Source organism: Salvelinus fontinalis, chromosome 19 (genome assembly GCF_029448725.1).
Source record: "Salvelinus fontinalis isolate EN_2023a chromosome 19, ASM2944872v1, whole genome shotgun sequence".
Classification (NCBI taxonomy): domain Eukaryota; kingdom Metazoa; phylum Chordata; class Actinopteri; order Salmoniformes; family Salmonidae; genus Salvelinus; species Salvelinus fontinalis.
In genome coordinates, this window is record NC_074683.1 from 6,954,967 (window position 1) to 6,969,920 (window position 14,954).

Genomic DNA, 14,954 nt, shown 5'->3' on the forward strand with positions numbered 1-14,954 from the left:
CATTAATTAACTATCTGTGAATTTAGGTATTAGAGAAATGTACATTTGTTCAGTGTAATTCTATGATTTTTTCATATTGGAAAAATAAAACCTGATTTCTCTTCAAGGGAATTTAGGTAGATCAAATTGTATTTTAAATTTCTGTTAATTTACCTATTACTTTAATCTGTTTATGTATTTGAAAAAAAAATCTCAAATGTACCCTAAGGCGCTTGTAATTGTGTGGAATGAGAACACCTGGGTTAACTCTCTCTGGGTTGTCTGCATGGTGACTGAAATATAGGCTTAAAGGCAGATTATTGCAAAGGGAAAATCTGGCCTTGCATCAGTTCGCCCTTTTCACAGCGCATCCAACAAAATTATTCATATTTTGTGAATTTCTTTCTGAGAAAATAAATGTGGTTCAAACGTTTACTTATGTTTTCCCTGTGGTCCCTGGAACAGTAAATGGTTGGTAACCAGATTTTGAAAATAGCACTTTCTTCAACGGCCCACCGGTGTCATTAGCTGTGGGCAGCAGTAGCCCAGTGATGATGCATGACTCATTCATTACTCATTATCAACCCACACTCACTCCGACTCTTCCTACACAAGCTCTCCTGCTTTGGATCTTAGAGGGGGGTTGTGGGGGCGGGGAAACGGCAATGATAAAGCGTGAACAGGCTCCTGCCTCGCTCTGATTGGCCAGTGTGATCCATCTAATCCGTTGTGACTGGGTCCTTCCCCCGTCCTCTTCCCCCTCACTCTGGTAGTGCTGGCAGCATCCATCCACAGAACACACACTGTGCTGTCTGTGTTCCAGAGAGAATATATCTGCTCTACACAGGGAGGAGAGGATTAACTCAACATCAGCTCATCTGCATATTCCCAGGGAACACATAAGCACCCAAGGCTTCTTCTCTTCTCTATCCAACTCCAGCCATCACAGGACTTGACACTCTCGTCGTTGGATCACCGTTCATCCAACTCTCTCTGCTGTGAGAGGATTTAACGGAGGACACATCTTTCTACTTTTTGGATTTTGCCATTTTTGTGTTTCTTCGCTAAGTTTAGGCTTGTCAAATTGGAGCAATGCAATTCACATGACATAGTTTAGACTAGTTCTAAGCATCCCGTTTTTCTTTTTTCTTCTCCAGAGGACCTCTGACTTTTTTGACTGCTCTATAGGGCTTGCTGCTTGTTCATCTGATTTGGTCAACCTGAGTGTCAGAATGCCATCCAGGGAGTCTTACGAGGTCCGGAAGGGAGAGAAGTCTTTGGTGCACAAGGCAAAGCAGGAGGCCAACCAGCAGGACATACTGGCTGCTGCTCTGGGGATGAGGATCTCAGGACCCCAGAAACCTCCAGCCACTATTTGGCAGCCTCTCAAACTGTTTGCCTATTCACAGCTCACCTCGCTGGTCCGCAAAGCCGCACTGAAGGATAACAGCCTGCCGCCCAAGTACGAGAAAGTCCACAACTTCAAGGTGAGACAAACAATTGCCACAGGAAGAGCAGTTGCATCTCTTCCTCATGCCGTTCCACTATGAAATATTGCTTCTATTTCAGCATGTTGTGGACAGGTGGCGTTTTTTTGTATTAGGTTCCTATACTGGCAGTTGGCCACCAGAATGTCTGTTCAGGGGGTTATGGGGCGAGAGAAAGCATGAGAGAACAGGACTGTGTTGGGTCTTTCCACTGAGCCTTTTTCTAAAGGAAATCTGTTGGGCGGTCTGTGGTCCACTGTTGTTGGTTTGAGTACCAGATGGGGAGATTAGGCAATGAAGGGGGGAAACAGTGGATGAGTGGTATTCCCATTAGGCTCCAGTCATCAGACTTGCTCTGGTTTGCTCTGCTCTGCCTGTTTGGGTAAGTTAGTTAATGAAGTGGGGAGCTGTGGGAGAAACATTCCCTCAAAGGCTCTCGAACTGCTGACACTCACAGAGCTCATTCTTCTTGCTTCCCTCCTTCCTTAGTTATGTATGTATTACTATGCTAGCCAGTCCATGCTGAATGCTCCATTTCACCATTTTAAGGATCTGTCACACATTTAGCTCAAATGTTTCAAGCTCCCTCCTCCACAGGAAGCAATCTGAGCTGATATGGTTAGTGTGTAATAGTTAATGACAGAGCATTTTAATGAATAATTATCCTGAACCTTGTACACGCTAACCTGTACAGCCAATATATCTCTTTGAAGATATGATGACAAAATATGATGAAAAAAATGTAAATGTGATTTTTAAAAATCACCAAACAGCCAGACTTAACAACCAGTGCTAAATTGTATGAATTAATTCAAATTTTCAATGTTCCTACGTAAAGAGCGACTGCCTTTAAAAAGCAACGACTCTCTTTGAAAATGTGACCTCAATATGAGTCAGAAATAGTTATTTTAGTGTCAAAATTGACTACAAAGTGTAAATAGGATAATTTTGGTCACAAGGTCTTGTTTAAAACAGAGTTTAGAACACAATGTAACAACGGATAAATGACGGTTGGCTTTGATTTGACGATGTTCATTTTCCCACTAACATGGTGTGAACAGCTGCAGTGATAGCTCTCGATCCAATAGCAAAGACAGTGAGACAGACCTGCCCAGCAGCCCGACTTTGTTTACATAAGGCAACACGTCACACATTTTTTCACTTGAGAAATACTGGACCAAACACTCTTAGTTAGATGTAAAATTGTGCAACTTAAACATCCTCTGCAACAACAAAAAAACGTCAAAATAAAATGCCACATGGGTTGTTTTCAAAGGGATTTGTTGAATTTTAAAGACAGTAGCTCTTTAAATACTCAAGTGAATAAGGTTTTATTTTCCTGTGAAGCCATGAATCACAAAATAGATTCTAACCTTCCTGCCAATAGTATAGTCTGATGAACTCACAGGTCAACAGACTTGATACCATTTTACTGTGATGAATTGTTTTACTGCTAATCCTCTCATGCTGGCCCTGATCCCATAATGAGTTAACACACAGTATTGGTGATGGCCCTAGTATTTCTCACCTCACATAAAAGGGCCATTATTCCCATTGTCGTGTAGGAAAACACCTCACAGGGAGCCCGCTCTGCCTCCTCCCAATAGGTCTGGATCAGGCACCCCTGATTGGCTGAGCTGTTGTTATGTTACCTGGCGGAGAGAGAGCTCCCTTCCTTGCTTGAGCAACCCGTTGCCGTAGCACATTTCCATGACAGCATGCCCCCTCACACTGGCACGGCATCAACAGTGCCCACCCATCCTCCCCGCTCTCCACCACCACCCCTATTCAGCCTGGCCACTCATTAACAGTTTGAGTAGATTAGGCATCCTGTCAGATTTGACTGGGCTCTAAATGCCCCTCATCTCCAACACACACACAATCTGGCTAGTTTAAGACGCCAGCATTGTGGTGTCTCCAGGGCAACCTGGGGAAGGTGTGGTACCCATGTGGTACATAACTGCAGCATCTGACTACCATCCTCTCTCTTTGTCTCTCTTTCTATCCTCCAGGTCCACACGTTCCGGGGACCTCACTGGTGTGAATACTGTGCCAACTTCATGTGGGGGCTGACGGCTCAGGGAGTCAAATGTGCAGGTACGTACTGTACTATACTTTACAGTAGACAGCCACTGTACAGCTGCTGCTGGTTTTACTTAACACCATGCTGTTCTTTATTTATGTAAAGGACTGATGTTTTTCTCACCCCAGTATGTGGGTAACCTGGTTTTTAATGTGAGTGTAAGTGGGTGTCATATTGAGTCCCTTAATCTAAAATCCCCACCAATATTTGGGGAACAGATTAGAGGAGTTGTGCAACGGAGTAAAATGAGGACTCAATATTGAGGATTTCCTGTAATAAGTACTTCTCACTAACATGAATGCCTTGCTTTAACAGAAAATGATGTGGTACTGTATGAATGAATGAGAGGTCCAGTTGATGAGTTTTGCTAATGGCGTTACTATGCCACTGTTCAAATGACAAGCTTTAATGCTATTGTTTTATACTGATGCAGCTCCCATATTCCCACATAATGGACAAAGCAATTGTTCTCCACTCGACGGCAGACGTATATGCACTCTATATGCAGTCTATATATTGATCAGCCCATTATCATAATGCACAGTGGCGTCCAGACTCAGACTGGCTTCCTCTCTCTGTGCTCCAGTTGCAGTAGAAGTGGGGGGTTGAGAATGCCTCTGTGGATTCATGCTGAAATTCTCCCTTGATGGTCTCGGAATAGATTCCCATTTTTAAACACGCGTACACCTAGGCCTATCTATCCAATCAGGGCAGATGTTACTAGCTGAATGGTTTTGCTGCACTGTGAACAATAACGATCTGATATTGTGTAGCAGCCATTTACATTGAATGTACAGTATAGTCATGAAATTGTTTTGTTCCCATCTAAGGGGTTATTTTTCAATTGATTCAAGGTATTGAAAAGATTTTGCAGCGTTTTTATCACAGGATATTAGGCAATAATACGTGGTTTCATGATGCTAGGATAACAACAACAGAAAATGCAGCATAAGTGGGGCACCCATGAATCCAGCATGCAAAACGGCTTTCATGAGATCATATTGCTGCAGTGCTTGCACGCTTTGCGATATTATTGATCTCTAGAAATGATTAGCTAATTAGCTTGAGAGCAAAACTAGTGCACTGCAATTTCGGGTATTGTCATTTAGGCACATCGAAACATAGATGTTTTATCATGGTTTTCTAGAAATCAGTGGTTTTCTAGAAATCAGTAGTTTTCTGGTGTTCATCATTCCTGAATAAGGCCGTAACGTAGACTGACGTCTGTTTTTAATGTATTATTGATGGGACAAAGTGACCTACACTTATATCTGTGCGAGCCGCGCCATGAATAATTGATGCGTTGCTTTAGAAAGCAGCTGACAATCGGATGAAACGTGTAAGTATAATTTTTCATTCCTTTAGACTAAAGCCATGGCGACTAGAATCTAGAACAGTGAAGTCTTATGCGATGTTTGACTTTGCGTTCCAAAAATGCGCTCCCCCTTTCTTTCTGTATATGTGAAGTGTTTTTGGGCGAGCGCCATGAAGTCAGCCCCTGCCAGTGCTTGTTGTGCCACATTTCCTCATCAGAGGACGCCCCCCCCCCCCACTCCCCCAGCGTCATACCATCATGCCAGTGAAGAAAAACAAAGCTGGCATGTCTCTTTAATGAGGAGCGGGACTCCGAGCGCTGGGAAGGAGCTCCATTTCCACCCGCATTAAAATTCAGCAGGCAGAACCAGAGAGCTAGGTCACACAGCCCAGTCTCTGTTCATCCTCATTCTACCCGTGGTGGAAAACAACATAGAATAACTAGCAACAGGACAATGTGTTTGTCTATATGCTGCTGCCATTAGAGATAGTAAAATAGAGAAGCATTGGGGATCTCAGGCACAGTAAAGGTTAGACAACATGATGATGTGTTGATTGGCCACCAGTGGGACCAGCCCCTCACCCCACTCCAGTGTCAGACCCTTTTAGCCAAATCAGGGCAGAGCTCATCCTCATTGGAGTGTCTTTTCCTCACCATGGCGGTAGAGCTGACAGTGCAGTAAAGGAGTGTCTGTCTGCAGGCTCCCTCTGGGCTTTCCCACCCCACCTGGAACCCAGGGGCCACCAGTGTGTGTGTGTGTGTGTGTGTGTGTGTGTGTGTGTGTGTGTGTGTGTGTGTGTGTGTGTGTGTGTGTGTGTGTGTGTGTGTGTGTGTGTGTGTGTGTGTGTGTGTGTGTGTGTGTGTGTGTGTGTGTGTGTGTGTGTGTGTTCACATGCACAACACCAGTTTAACAGCCATGTGTCTGGTGAGAGGCTGCCCTCTATTACGCTGCCTGTCTCATACCATTAATAGAATCATCTCTTAAAGGTAATTACATTCCTGCATCAATGCATATGAGTAAAGCCTGCTGAAATTTCTCTGGGGCCAATATTAATCAAAATATGTGTAGCTATTTCTCTACATCGTAGTCTTTTTGTGCCTTTAACAAAAAAAAGTGTGATTTGATATTTGAGGAGCAACAATGATGACATATTTCTCTCTGAAACACCATATATTTATAGAAAAAAACATCTGTGAACAAAATGCTTATTTCGAGATGTAGTTGGAATACTATAATGCACAATTTTTTGTCAAAAGTTCCTCTTCCAAACTGGGAGAAGGCAGAGAACTGCTTAAAGCTTGAAGGAGCTGGCCCATTTAAGTCTAGGAAACTAGGTCTAGTGTAGCCCGCAGCGTCTGAATCGCTGCCTGCACGGCCATTGTGTGCGACCCCAGATTCTGGAGGAGAATGGAGCGTGCAAGCCTGAGTCTCCCTCCTCCAGGCCACATTGTTTTCAGTGCGCCTCTAATTCCCTCTAAAAGCCTCTGTTACAAAGCGAAGAAGGAGTCGCTGTGTCGGCTCTCTGCTGTGCTCCCTGCAAGGTGAAACCTGTTCTGAATCTGATGCAGGCAGCTGCGCCTCAGGCCCCACTCACTAGCACCGAAGACAAAAGCACTGGAGATGATCATTGAAACTACATATTCACTGCTTAGAAGAACACAAATAAGGTTCATGTTGTGCTACAAATCTCTGTGACAAAATACGTCTAGAAGGTTTGGGGCATTTTTTTTGTATTTTTTTTTGTGCAGATTAAAAACAAACAAAGCCACATAGTAGAATCCAGAATACATTTGGTAGATATAAATTTGGTAGATATAAATTTGGTAGATATAAATTTGGTAGATATAAATTTGGTAGATATAAGATCAACCATGGTTGAATTTGTTATGACTTACTTTGATGCATGAATGGCACGCCGTCTGGATGAGGGATTGTTTGTGGACCTGTGTTCCATTCCAGTGTTCAAGGTGACTCCAATAACACCCCTGGCAGCTGACCAAAGAGTGAAGTCATCAGCCAGGACAGAATTCTCCAGTGGTCCAATGACATTCTGACTCCAAATATTGATCAAGAGCATTTAGGCCTTAGCAAGCAAAAACAAAACCAAGCCAGTCGACAAAAAATGAAATTAACAATCTGGGGGATGCAGACTATTCATGGTACACTTCAATGTTAATTCTGATCTATTTTTTCTCTGGAGGATATCATTGGAATATATCATTGGATGATATCATTGGAAGATATCATTGGATGATTTATATCATTAGAAGACATCCCTCTTAGGTTGTCCATTCGGACTCTCCTCTTCCTCTTTTCTTTCAGATTGTGGCCTGAATGTCCACAAGCAGTGCTCCACTATGGTACCCTGCAACTGCGTGCCAGACCTGAAACACATCAAGAAAGTATACAGCTGTGAGCTCACAACTCTGGTGAAAGCTCATAACACCAAGCGACCCATGGTGGTGGACATGTGCATACAGGAAATCGAATCAAGAGGTGAGCAGAAGATAGATAGCCATGGCCCTATTGAAATAGTTGGAAACCCCACCCTTCTTGGAAATCGCACTCCCTCTTTCCCTTTCAGGAAATGTTATATTTTGTGTGTTTCAGTAATGGATGGATGCATTTTTCAATCACCACATGTACACACACACAATTAAGAGCAGGTAACAGGAATGGAAGGATGGAGGATTCTAATGTTGGTCCTTTCCATTAATTTGATGTGGAGAGCCAATGGGAGGCCTGGCAATTGTATACAATGGAGGATTGTGTAGTGTTGCTGCTGCTGTGTTTCAGTTGATTGCATTCCAGTTGGATCACTCAACGATGTAGAAGCCTCATTTCTACCTCATTGTCTAGCCCGGTAATCTATGTCTGTAACTAATGCTATATTGGATTTATGTTTTTATTAGTTTTACTCAATAATGCAGAAAACTATTTGCATCTGTCCATGTTATTCCCTGTGTGCTATTGTAGATCTTTTCAATTTCTCATCCATATGGAAGAGCTTAATGACATTTTCTGTTGCCCAAGGTCACCGCTGAAGGTGAATTTGGCTGTATTTATTCTGCTCTTGAGTTGAATCCTTGTTGGATGTCCACTCCAGTCATATGTTATGTTATGTAAATGCAGCACTTGTCATTAAACCTCTCTATCCCTCTGTCATAGGGCTGAAGTCTGAAGGGCTCTACAGAATATCTGGATTCAGCGATTCAGTCGAAGATGTCAAGTCGACATTTGACAGAGGTATGTCTTCTTTTGACATCCTATGGTTCTGTCCGGGAGTTAACAACCCCTCGGGTGCCTCTCGCAGCGTCCTTATCAGTTCTTAGCGCCTCCATGTGTGCTCAATGTGATGGTTTTAGGTCATGTTTGAGTTAAATGTTGACACTCCGATGTGTTTATAGAGGCAGTATTAATGGGAAGGCGACACATTTGAGGAGGGATTAGTCTCCATCTGGGAGAGCACGGCTTTTCCTGACGCGGTCCAGTCACAGGATGTTTAGCCAGGGCCAGGGGCCAGCTCTGGGGATGGCAAATCATGAGACGAGTCCAACAACCGTAGCTGTCCGAAATGTAATTTACCGTAGAAATGTAATTTACCTCCAACTCCATTTGGCTATTACAGTTAAAGAGGCAGTTAGAAATAGTCTGCCTCATTCTCTGCCCAGTACAGTATGAATTTAGAGATGGACCGGGGGGAACCCTGGAGCTATGGGCTAAATCTTAGCTAGACCAGTGTGTGGGAGATCACACATGACAGAGTGTCATTCCAACTCACAACACTGTGATATGTAGACCCTCAGCAGAATTAGGCCATGGCCTGCTCTGGATCTAGAACCGAGGGAAAAGTAAAACAGGCCAGGCCAGTCAAAACAGAGAAGTAGCCTAGATTTCATCCCCCACAGTGACACAAGCCCTTTATTCTTCACTTCACACTACACTACAAGCACGCCATGCTGCTTGAACTCAATGTCCTTGAGTTCAATCAGCAAGAAAATTGTAACAGTGTCTTATGCACATCCAACCAGTCCTTTCCTCATGTCTAACAATGTGTTATATCTCTTCACAGATGGTGAGAAGACAGACATCTCTGCCAATGCCTATGAAGATATCAACATCATCACGGGAGCACTTAAACTGTACCTCAGGGATTTACCCATTCCTGTCATCTCATACGACGCCTACCCCAGGTTCATCGAGACTGCAAGTGAGTCCGACCTGAGCAGCTTTTTTCTCTTCTCTGCCAGTTAAAATGATGCATAATTGTTTCAGTCACGCACCAGCACCATGGAAAATGTACCATGCAAGAAGAAATGCCATTGGTGTGCGTTTTCATATCTGTGGTTGAGTTATGTAAATCCCTCAACATTAAAGCCATGACGCATGATGGAAGTGTTCAGTGAACATTTATCCTGCTCTTCCTTTAGCTTTTTGAGTTCTCAAAGATGATTCTGCAAAATAGAGACTTTTTAAATTTATATTGCTGTGCTTTACCGCATTTCCACTGTTTATGTGTTGCTATTTACATTCCTGGCCATTTCAGTGGAGAATGTGCTTGCATGCAGTCCACATAAAATAAGCATCAGATCCTCCTTTACGTTTGAAGTTCTTATGGTCCCATTTTAGAAAATGACTATTGTTTGGTAGTCAGTTATATGGAGTTCAACAACAACTTATCTTGACTGTACTCTGATCGTTCATGCTAGTGTATGGTTTCAGTGAGAACCATTGAGCATGGATGTTTAGAGGTTCTGAGAGCCTGTCTTGTGGCCGCTCTGCTTTGACCTCATTCTTCTGTTTGCTTCTCAGAGCTGGAAGACCCAGAGAAGCGGCTAAAGGCCTTCCGTGAGGCTCTGGAACTGTTGCCTGCAGCACACAGTGAAACCCTGAGGTACCTCATGGCCCATTTAAAGAGGTGAGTTTCTCAACAAAACGATTCGCTACCCTGGTGATATGTAACATCATGTTTGTGTAACTGAGACATGGTTGTAATTGAATGCTCAGATGTTCATTTTCAATGGGTTTTCAACATTCAGCTGTTAATTGTCTGTCCTTGATGTGTCTCTACTTCAGGGTAACGTTGAATGAGAAAGACAATCTGATGAATGCAGAGAACCTGGGCATTATTTTTGGGCCCACTCTCCTGCGTGCCCCCAACCTGGACGCCATGACGGCACTCAACGACATCCGCTACCAACCGCAGGTGGTGGAGTTCCTCATCAAAAATGAAGACATCCTCTTCTGAAAACAGACACATCCATTCTGCTAAGATAAGGAAGACATCCTCTTCTGAAAACAGACACATCCATCCTGCTAAGATAAGGAAGACATCCTCTTCTGAAAACAGACACATCCATCCTGCTAAGATAAGGAAGACATCCTCTTCTGAAAACACACATCCATTCTGCTAAGATAAGGAAGACATCCTCCTCTGAAAACACGCATCCATCCTGCTAAGATAAGGAAGACATCCTCTTCTGAAAACACACATCCATTCTGCTAAGATAAGGAAGACATCCTCTTCTGAAAACAGACACATCCATTCTGCTAAGATAAGGAAGACATCCTTTTCTGAAAACAGACACATCCATCCTGCTAAGATAAGGAAGACATCCTCTTCTGAAAACAGACACATCCATTCTGCTAAGATAAGGAAGACATCCTCTTCTGAAAACAGACACATCCATCCTGCTAAGATAAGGAAGGAAAGAGACAGATTTTTTGTAAAACAGCTTGATGCTGTCTAAACACTTTTTGTGCAAAGACTTGAAGGAACTTTTCTATTGCATTTGTATTACATATGAATCTTTGTAATTACATTTGTGATACATCCGTTTCCACTCCCAGTTAAGCAATGCTGAACCTTACTTTTTCCTCCCCTGTAATGGGTGTGGATGTACCTTAAACTTGCATGTCTGTCTCCCCATTTTTGTCGGGGTTTGTGTAGAACACTGATGGACCAGACTTGGCCATGTCTTTATTTTGTGTAGCTTTGTAGCGGTAACCTAGCATGCGATAAATATTGTGAAACATTAACCAGGTTTCCATCCAACCTTTTAATGCGTGTAACGTACATGTCGGATAAAACATTTAATGACAGGCCTGATGGAAACAGATCATTCGTCGGTAAACTTTCCAATTGTCAACAAAACAAAATATGCTAGACAAGGTGGGACCTTTTCGTGTCGGTAAAATGAATTATGTGAGAAATGTTGGTGGAAACAATTTTATGCGCAAATATTGATATAATAACCATCATATCGAAGTCAACTTGGAGTGGTTGTGTGGTCCTCCCACTAAAGTTGTGTGGTCCTCCCACTATGACTCGTAGGGAAAGCATACAGGTATTTTTATGTGCAATACATCATCACACACAGCCTTTTATCCACAACAAGTCAATTTGATGGAAAAACATCTCTGGTGGGAAAATGCGCATAGTGTTTTTATGCGTATTTTTGCATATTCGCATGAAAATCTGTCACCAATTGGATGGAAACCTAGCTATAGTTACTCTGCTATTATTTGTCATGTAGATTTACAGTATCTCCTGCCCGGTTGCCCAATGGGCAATTGTTTTTGTGAAGCATTGTATACCTGGATGTGAAATAGACTACAGTATCTTCTCTGAACCTTTGTAATGATCTTTGACTGATTCTGTCTTTTTTGCCTTTTCAGCTGTTTTAGAAGTATTTTTTAGGGGAAATGCAAAGCCTCTTTCAATCAGAAAACAATCAGTGTACCTTTAAATGTTCTGTTACATTTGCCTGACAGTCAAAACTGTGTTGCATTCAAACTGTTACATTTGTGCATTTAATGTTTGTTATTTTTTAAATATTTTTGTACTTAATTTGCGCATGTAAACGATAATTTATTAAACCTTGCTTGCTGAAAATGAACCTGTCTTCTCTGAGTCATCTAAATTGTTCCAGTAACAATGAAGCTGTTGAATAAGCATTTAGTGTGTTCATTTTAGAATATGGTAAATGTGTCCAGACACCAGTCATTGAGGTACATGGCATGCTACATTTGCGTGTACTTGCAAAATGACCTTGACAAAAGGGGCTGTTCCTCTCAATCTGCATATTAAGAGTGACAGGCAGTGCTATAGACGGCCCAGGGCCCACGTGACCGTATGCAGCATCCCCTCCAAATATGCGTCAATCACACTGATTCGCTCTGAGATGAACACAAAACCCACAATACCTTTAGGCACGGCCCTTTCTACATTCAGGAGATTTTTAATTGCTGGATACGTATGCAAACATTGTCCCTTGGGGTTCATGCATTTTATGTTTAATTACCCCACAAGCAATTTCTTTCCACACAATTTCCAAAAACCTGTCATTCCTTATCTTCTTCACTAGCGGCTCATTATAAGATCAAACTCTACCCTTGCATTTAAACTGGCAGTGAACAAAAACGGTTGTTATTTTGGTTTATGTGTTTGTCCTGATTGAGTTTCAGACACTTTCCACTGGAGGTCCTACTGGGCAGTGTTTACTGGTGGAGAACCACAGCCATCCTGAATGACAGCAGCTGGCCTCTCCTAATTTAATGTGAAATCCCATTAAATGCTCTGCCATTGTTCTCAGTAGTAACTGTGGAAACACTACGCTTTTAGGTTGGATTATTAAAAGCCATAAAATCTGACCTGGCTGCCCCAAGCTTTTCTGTGTTTAATACCTCATGCTTTCCCATTTTGTAGTCAGCCTTTTGTGGCTTCATGCTCTAGTATGGTTTATACCTGTTCAGGAATTCTTGACATCTTTATCACTGGGCTTTATCGTTTACATTAGGTTGAATTAATGGTGAATGAATTCACATCTAGTTTCGGTTGATTGGTCAATAAAAGTGTAATTTACTCGAATTCATACAGCTTTTTCAGCTGTTTATTATAAATCCATCTACATTAGCTGCAGCCAAGAGCCCAAGAAACTCATCTAAACGTTCAGACTGCTGCTGTGATAATGTCATGACAGACCTTTCTTCATGCACATCAAATAATATTTGCTACAATTACCATGGGATGGCTGATTCATACTCACATTAATTAATCTACATTTTTTTGTGCTTCTCATCCATGAGATAACTGACCTTTCTTTGTTGATTGGATAAAGCTGTGTGACATTTCCTCCTGCAGAGGCTGACCTACATTTCCAATTTCAAAAGACATACTGAAACATTCAGCTCAGACATGTTGTATGTAGATGCAGAGCCTGTCCTGTGGATATTACTGCTTCTTCTCAGATTGTTGACAGCATGTTGATTTCTGAATGTGGAAATGTGCTATATTTCTGCTATACACCATATTGTAGGAATTGGGGGACAATGTTTAAGCTGCATAGGCCTACACTGAATAGAATGGCATCACCAAACACCAATATCCCATACTAAACAGCCATTCCATCCCTTCCCCCACCCATCATACCCAGAAAACAAAATGTATATGAGACAATTTTTTTATTTTACCGTTATTTTACCAGGTAAGTTGACTGAGAACACGTTCTCATTTGCAGCAACGACCTGGGAAATAGTTACAGGGGAAAGGAGGGGGATGAATGCACCAATTGTAAACTGGGGATTATTAGGTGACCATGATGGTTTGAGGGCCAGATTGGGAATTTAGCCAGGACACCGGGGTTAACACCCCTACTCTAACGATAAGTGCCATGGGATCTTTAATGACCTCAGAGAGTCAGGACACCCATTTAACGTCCCATCCGAAAGACAGCACCCTACACAGGGCAGTGTCCCCAATCACTGCCCTGGGGCATTGGGATATTTTTTTTTAGACCAGAGGAAAGAGTGCCTCCTACTGGCCCTCCAACACCACTTCCAGCAGCATCTGGTCTCCCATCCAGGGACTGACCAGGACCAACCCTGCTTAGCTTCAGAAGTAAGCCAGCAGTGGTATGCAGGGTGGTATGCTGCTGGCAATTGATCTACTGTAAAATACCTTTACAACATCAAAGAGCTCTTAGAAGAGCTTTAATTGAAATTCATGTAAAGAAATAGAATAGAGTGATTATAAATATAATTTTATCTTCAGAACATAAACAATACACGTAACAATACACTGCTATTTTTGGGGCGAAATATTATGTACAAATTTCCCAGTAACACACATAATCATCTCTGCCATGGAAAGTGTCATCTACATAATTTGGCAGGGGGCAGAAACATGCAGCGGGAAATGCTCAATGCTCTGCCATCCCCAGCAGATGTTCCACAGACACCACATTACTATTATTCAGATTCAGGTTAAGAGAACATTTTAATCACATGTAGAATAGAGAGTAAAATAGGAGGTCTGATTGAGAGAGATTCCCGCAGGGCTATAGAATGGCTGACTCCTGCTGAAAGAAAGAACTGTGTCTCAACTGCAATGGCAGGACGACACGTTCTCACTGCCTGACCTTGATGAGCTTGAATGAGCAGATTCAATGGGTTTCTCCAGGGTCACATGGGTTGGGTCCAGGCAGGAGGCACTTAGGCACTGTAGGATTCAGGTGGTCTATGATTGGTATGGGGAGAGAAGTGGAGGGGGTTAAGAGACAGATCTCTCTTAATTCAGACATTGCCAAAATTGCTATTTCCCCCTAAATAAGATGAATGAGGCGGCTGGTTGAGTGACTGGCTGATTGAACGGGTTGAGGCTGTAGGGAAATTGAGTTGCCTGGTCCCATCAATGCCTTGGTGGGGAGGGGCAGGTGTACAGGGATGGGGTGTTTGGGTTTCATGCCTGGCCATCTGGAAACTCATTGCAGTGGCTAGATGGGGCAGATGTTGTGGATATGTTGCAGTCCAACATTATCCTAAGAGGGAGACATACCATCTCCTTTCGGGGTAAGATCGTCCAAGAGAACAACATTGGTGGCAGTTTGATTACTGTATTTGACATGTAATCAACTACTAATATACGATTCCCAAATAATGATTATGGAAATGACATCTTAATGTAACACAAGTTAACCAATGGGAACAGTATAACATTTCCCATTCTCTGTTCATGAGTAGCCTAATTGTAAATATATCACAACAAATGCGTTCGTTTTGGAAAGCAGCCATAGGCTGTTACTGTTTTTC

General features: G+C 42.5%; 1 protein-coding gene across 1 annotated transcript; it reads left to right on the forward strand.

Moving 5' to 3' along the window:
* Nucleotides 1-716: 716 nt before the first annotated feature.
* On the forward strand, nucleotides 717-11,764 carry chn1 (chimerin 1). The gene is made up of 7 exons (XM_055870532.1): nucleotides 717-1,466; nucleotides 3,479-3,563; nucleotides 7,188-7,361; nucleotides 8,034-8,111; nucleotides 8,938-9,075; nucleotides 9,678-9,783; nucleotides 9,942-11,764. The coding sequence occupies exons 1-7, from the start codon at nucleotides 1,212-1,214 to the stop codon at nucleotides 10,111-10,113; spliced, it is 1,008 nt and encodes a 335-aa protein (XP_055726507.1). The 5' UTR covers nucleotides 717-1,211; the 3' UTR covers nucleotides 10,114-11,764.
* Nucleotides 11,765-14,954: the final 3,190 nt, after the last annotated feature.

What these genes read in the sequence shown, in the direction of transcription:
- chn1 (XM_055870532.1), top strand. Translation starts at nt 1,212, where the DNA reads ATGCCATCCAGGGAGTCTTACGAGGTCCGGAAGGGAGAGAAGTCTTTG. An exon ending in CAAGTCGACATTTGACAGAG is followed by an intron (nt 8,112 to 8,937) that starts GTATGTCTTCTT and finishes ATCTCTTCACAG; the next exon opens with ATGGTGAGAAGACAGACATC. An exon ending in CAGGTTCATCGAGACTGCAA is followed by an intron (nt 9,076 to 9,677) that starts GTGAGTCCGACC and finishes TTTGCTTCTCAG; the next exon opens with AGCTGGAAGACCCAGAGAAG.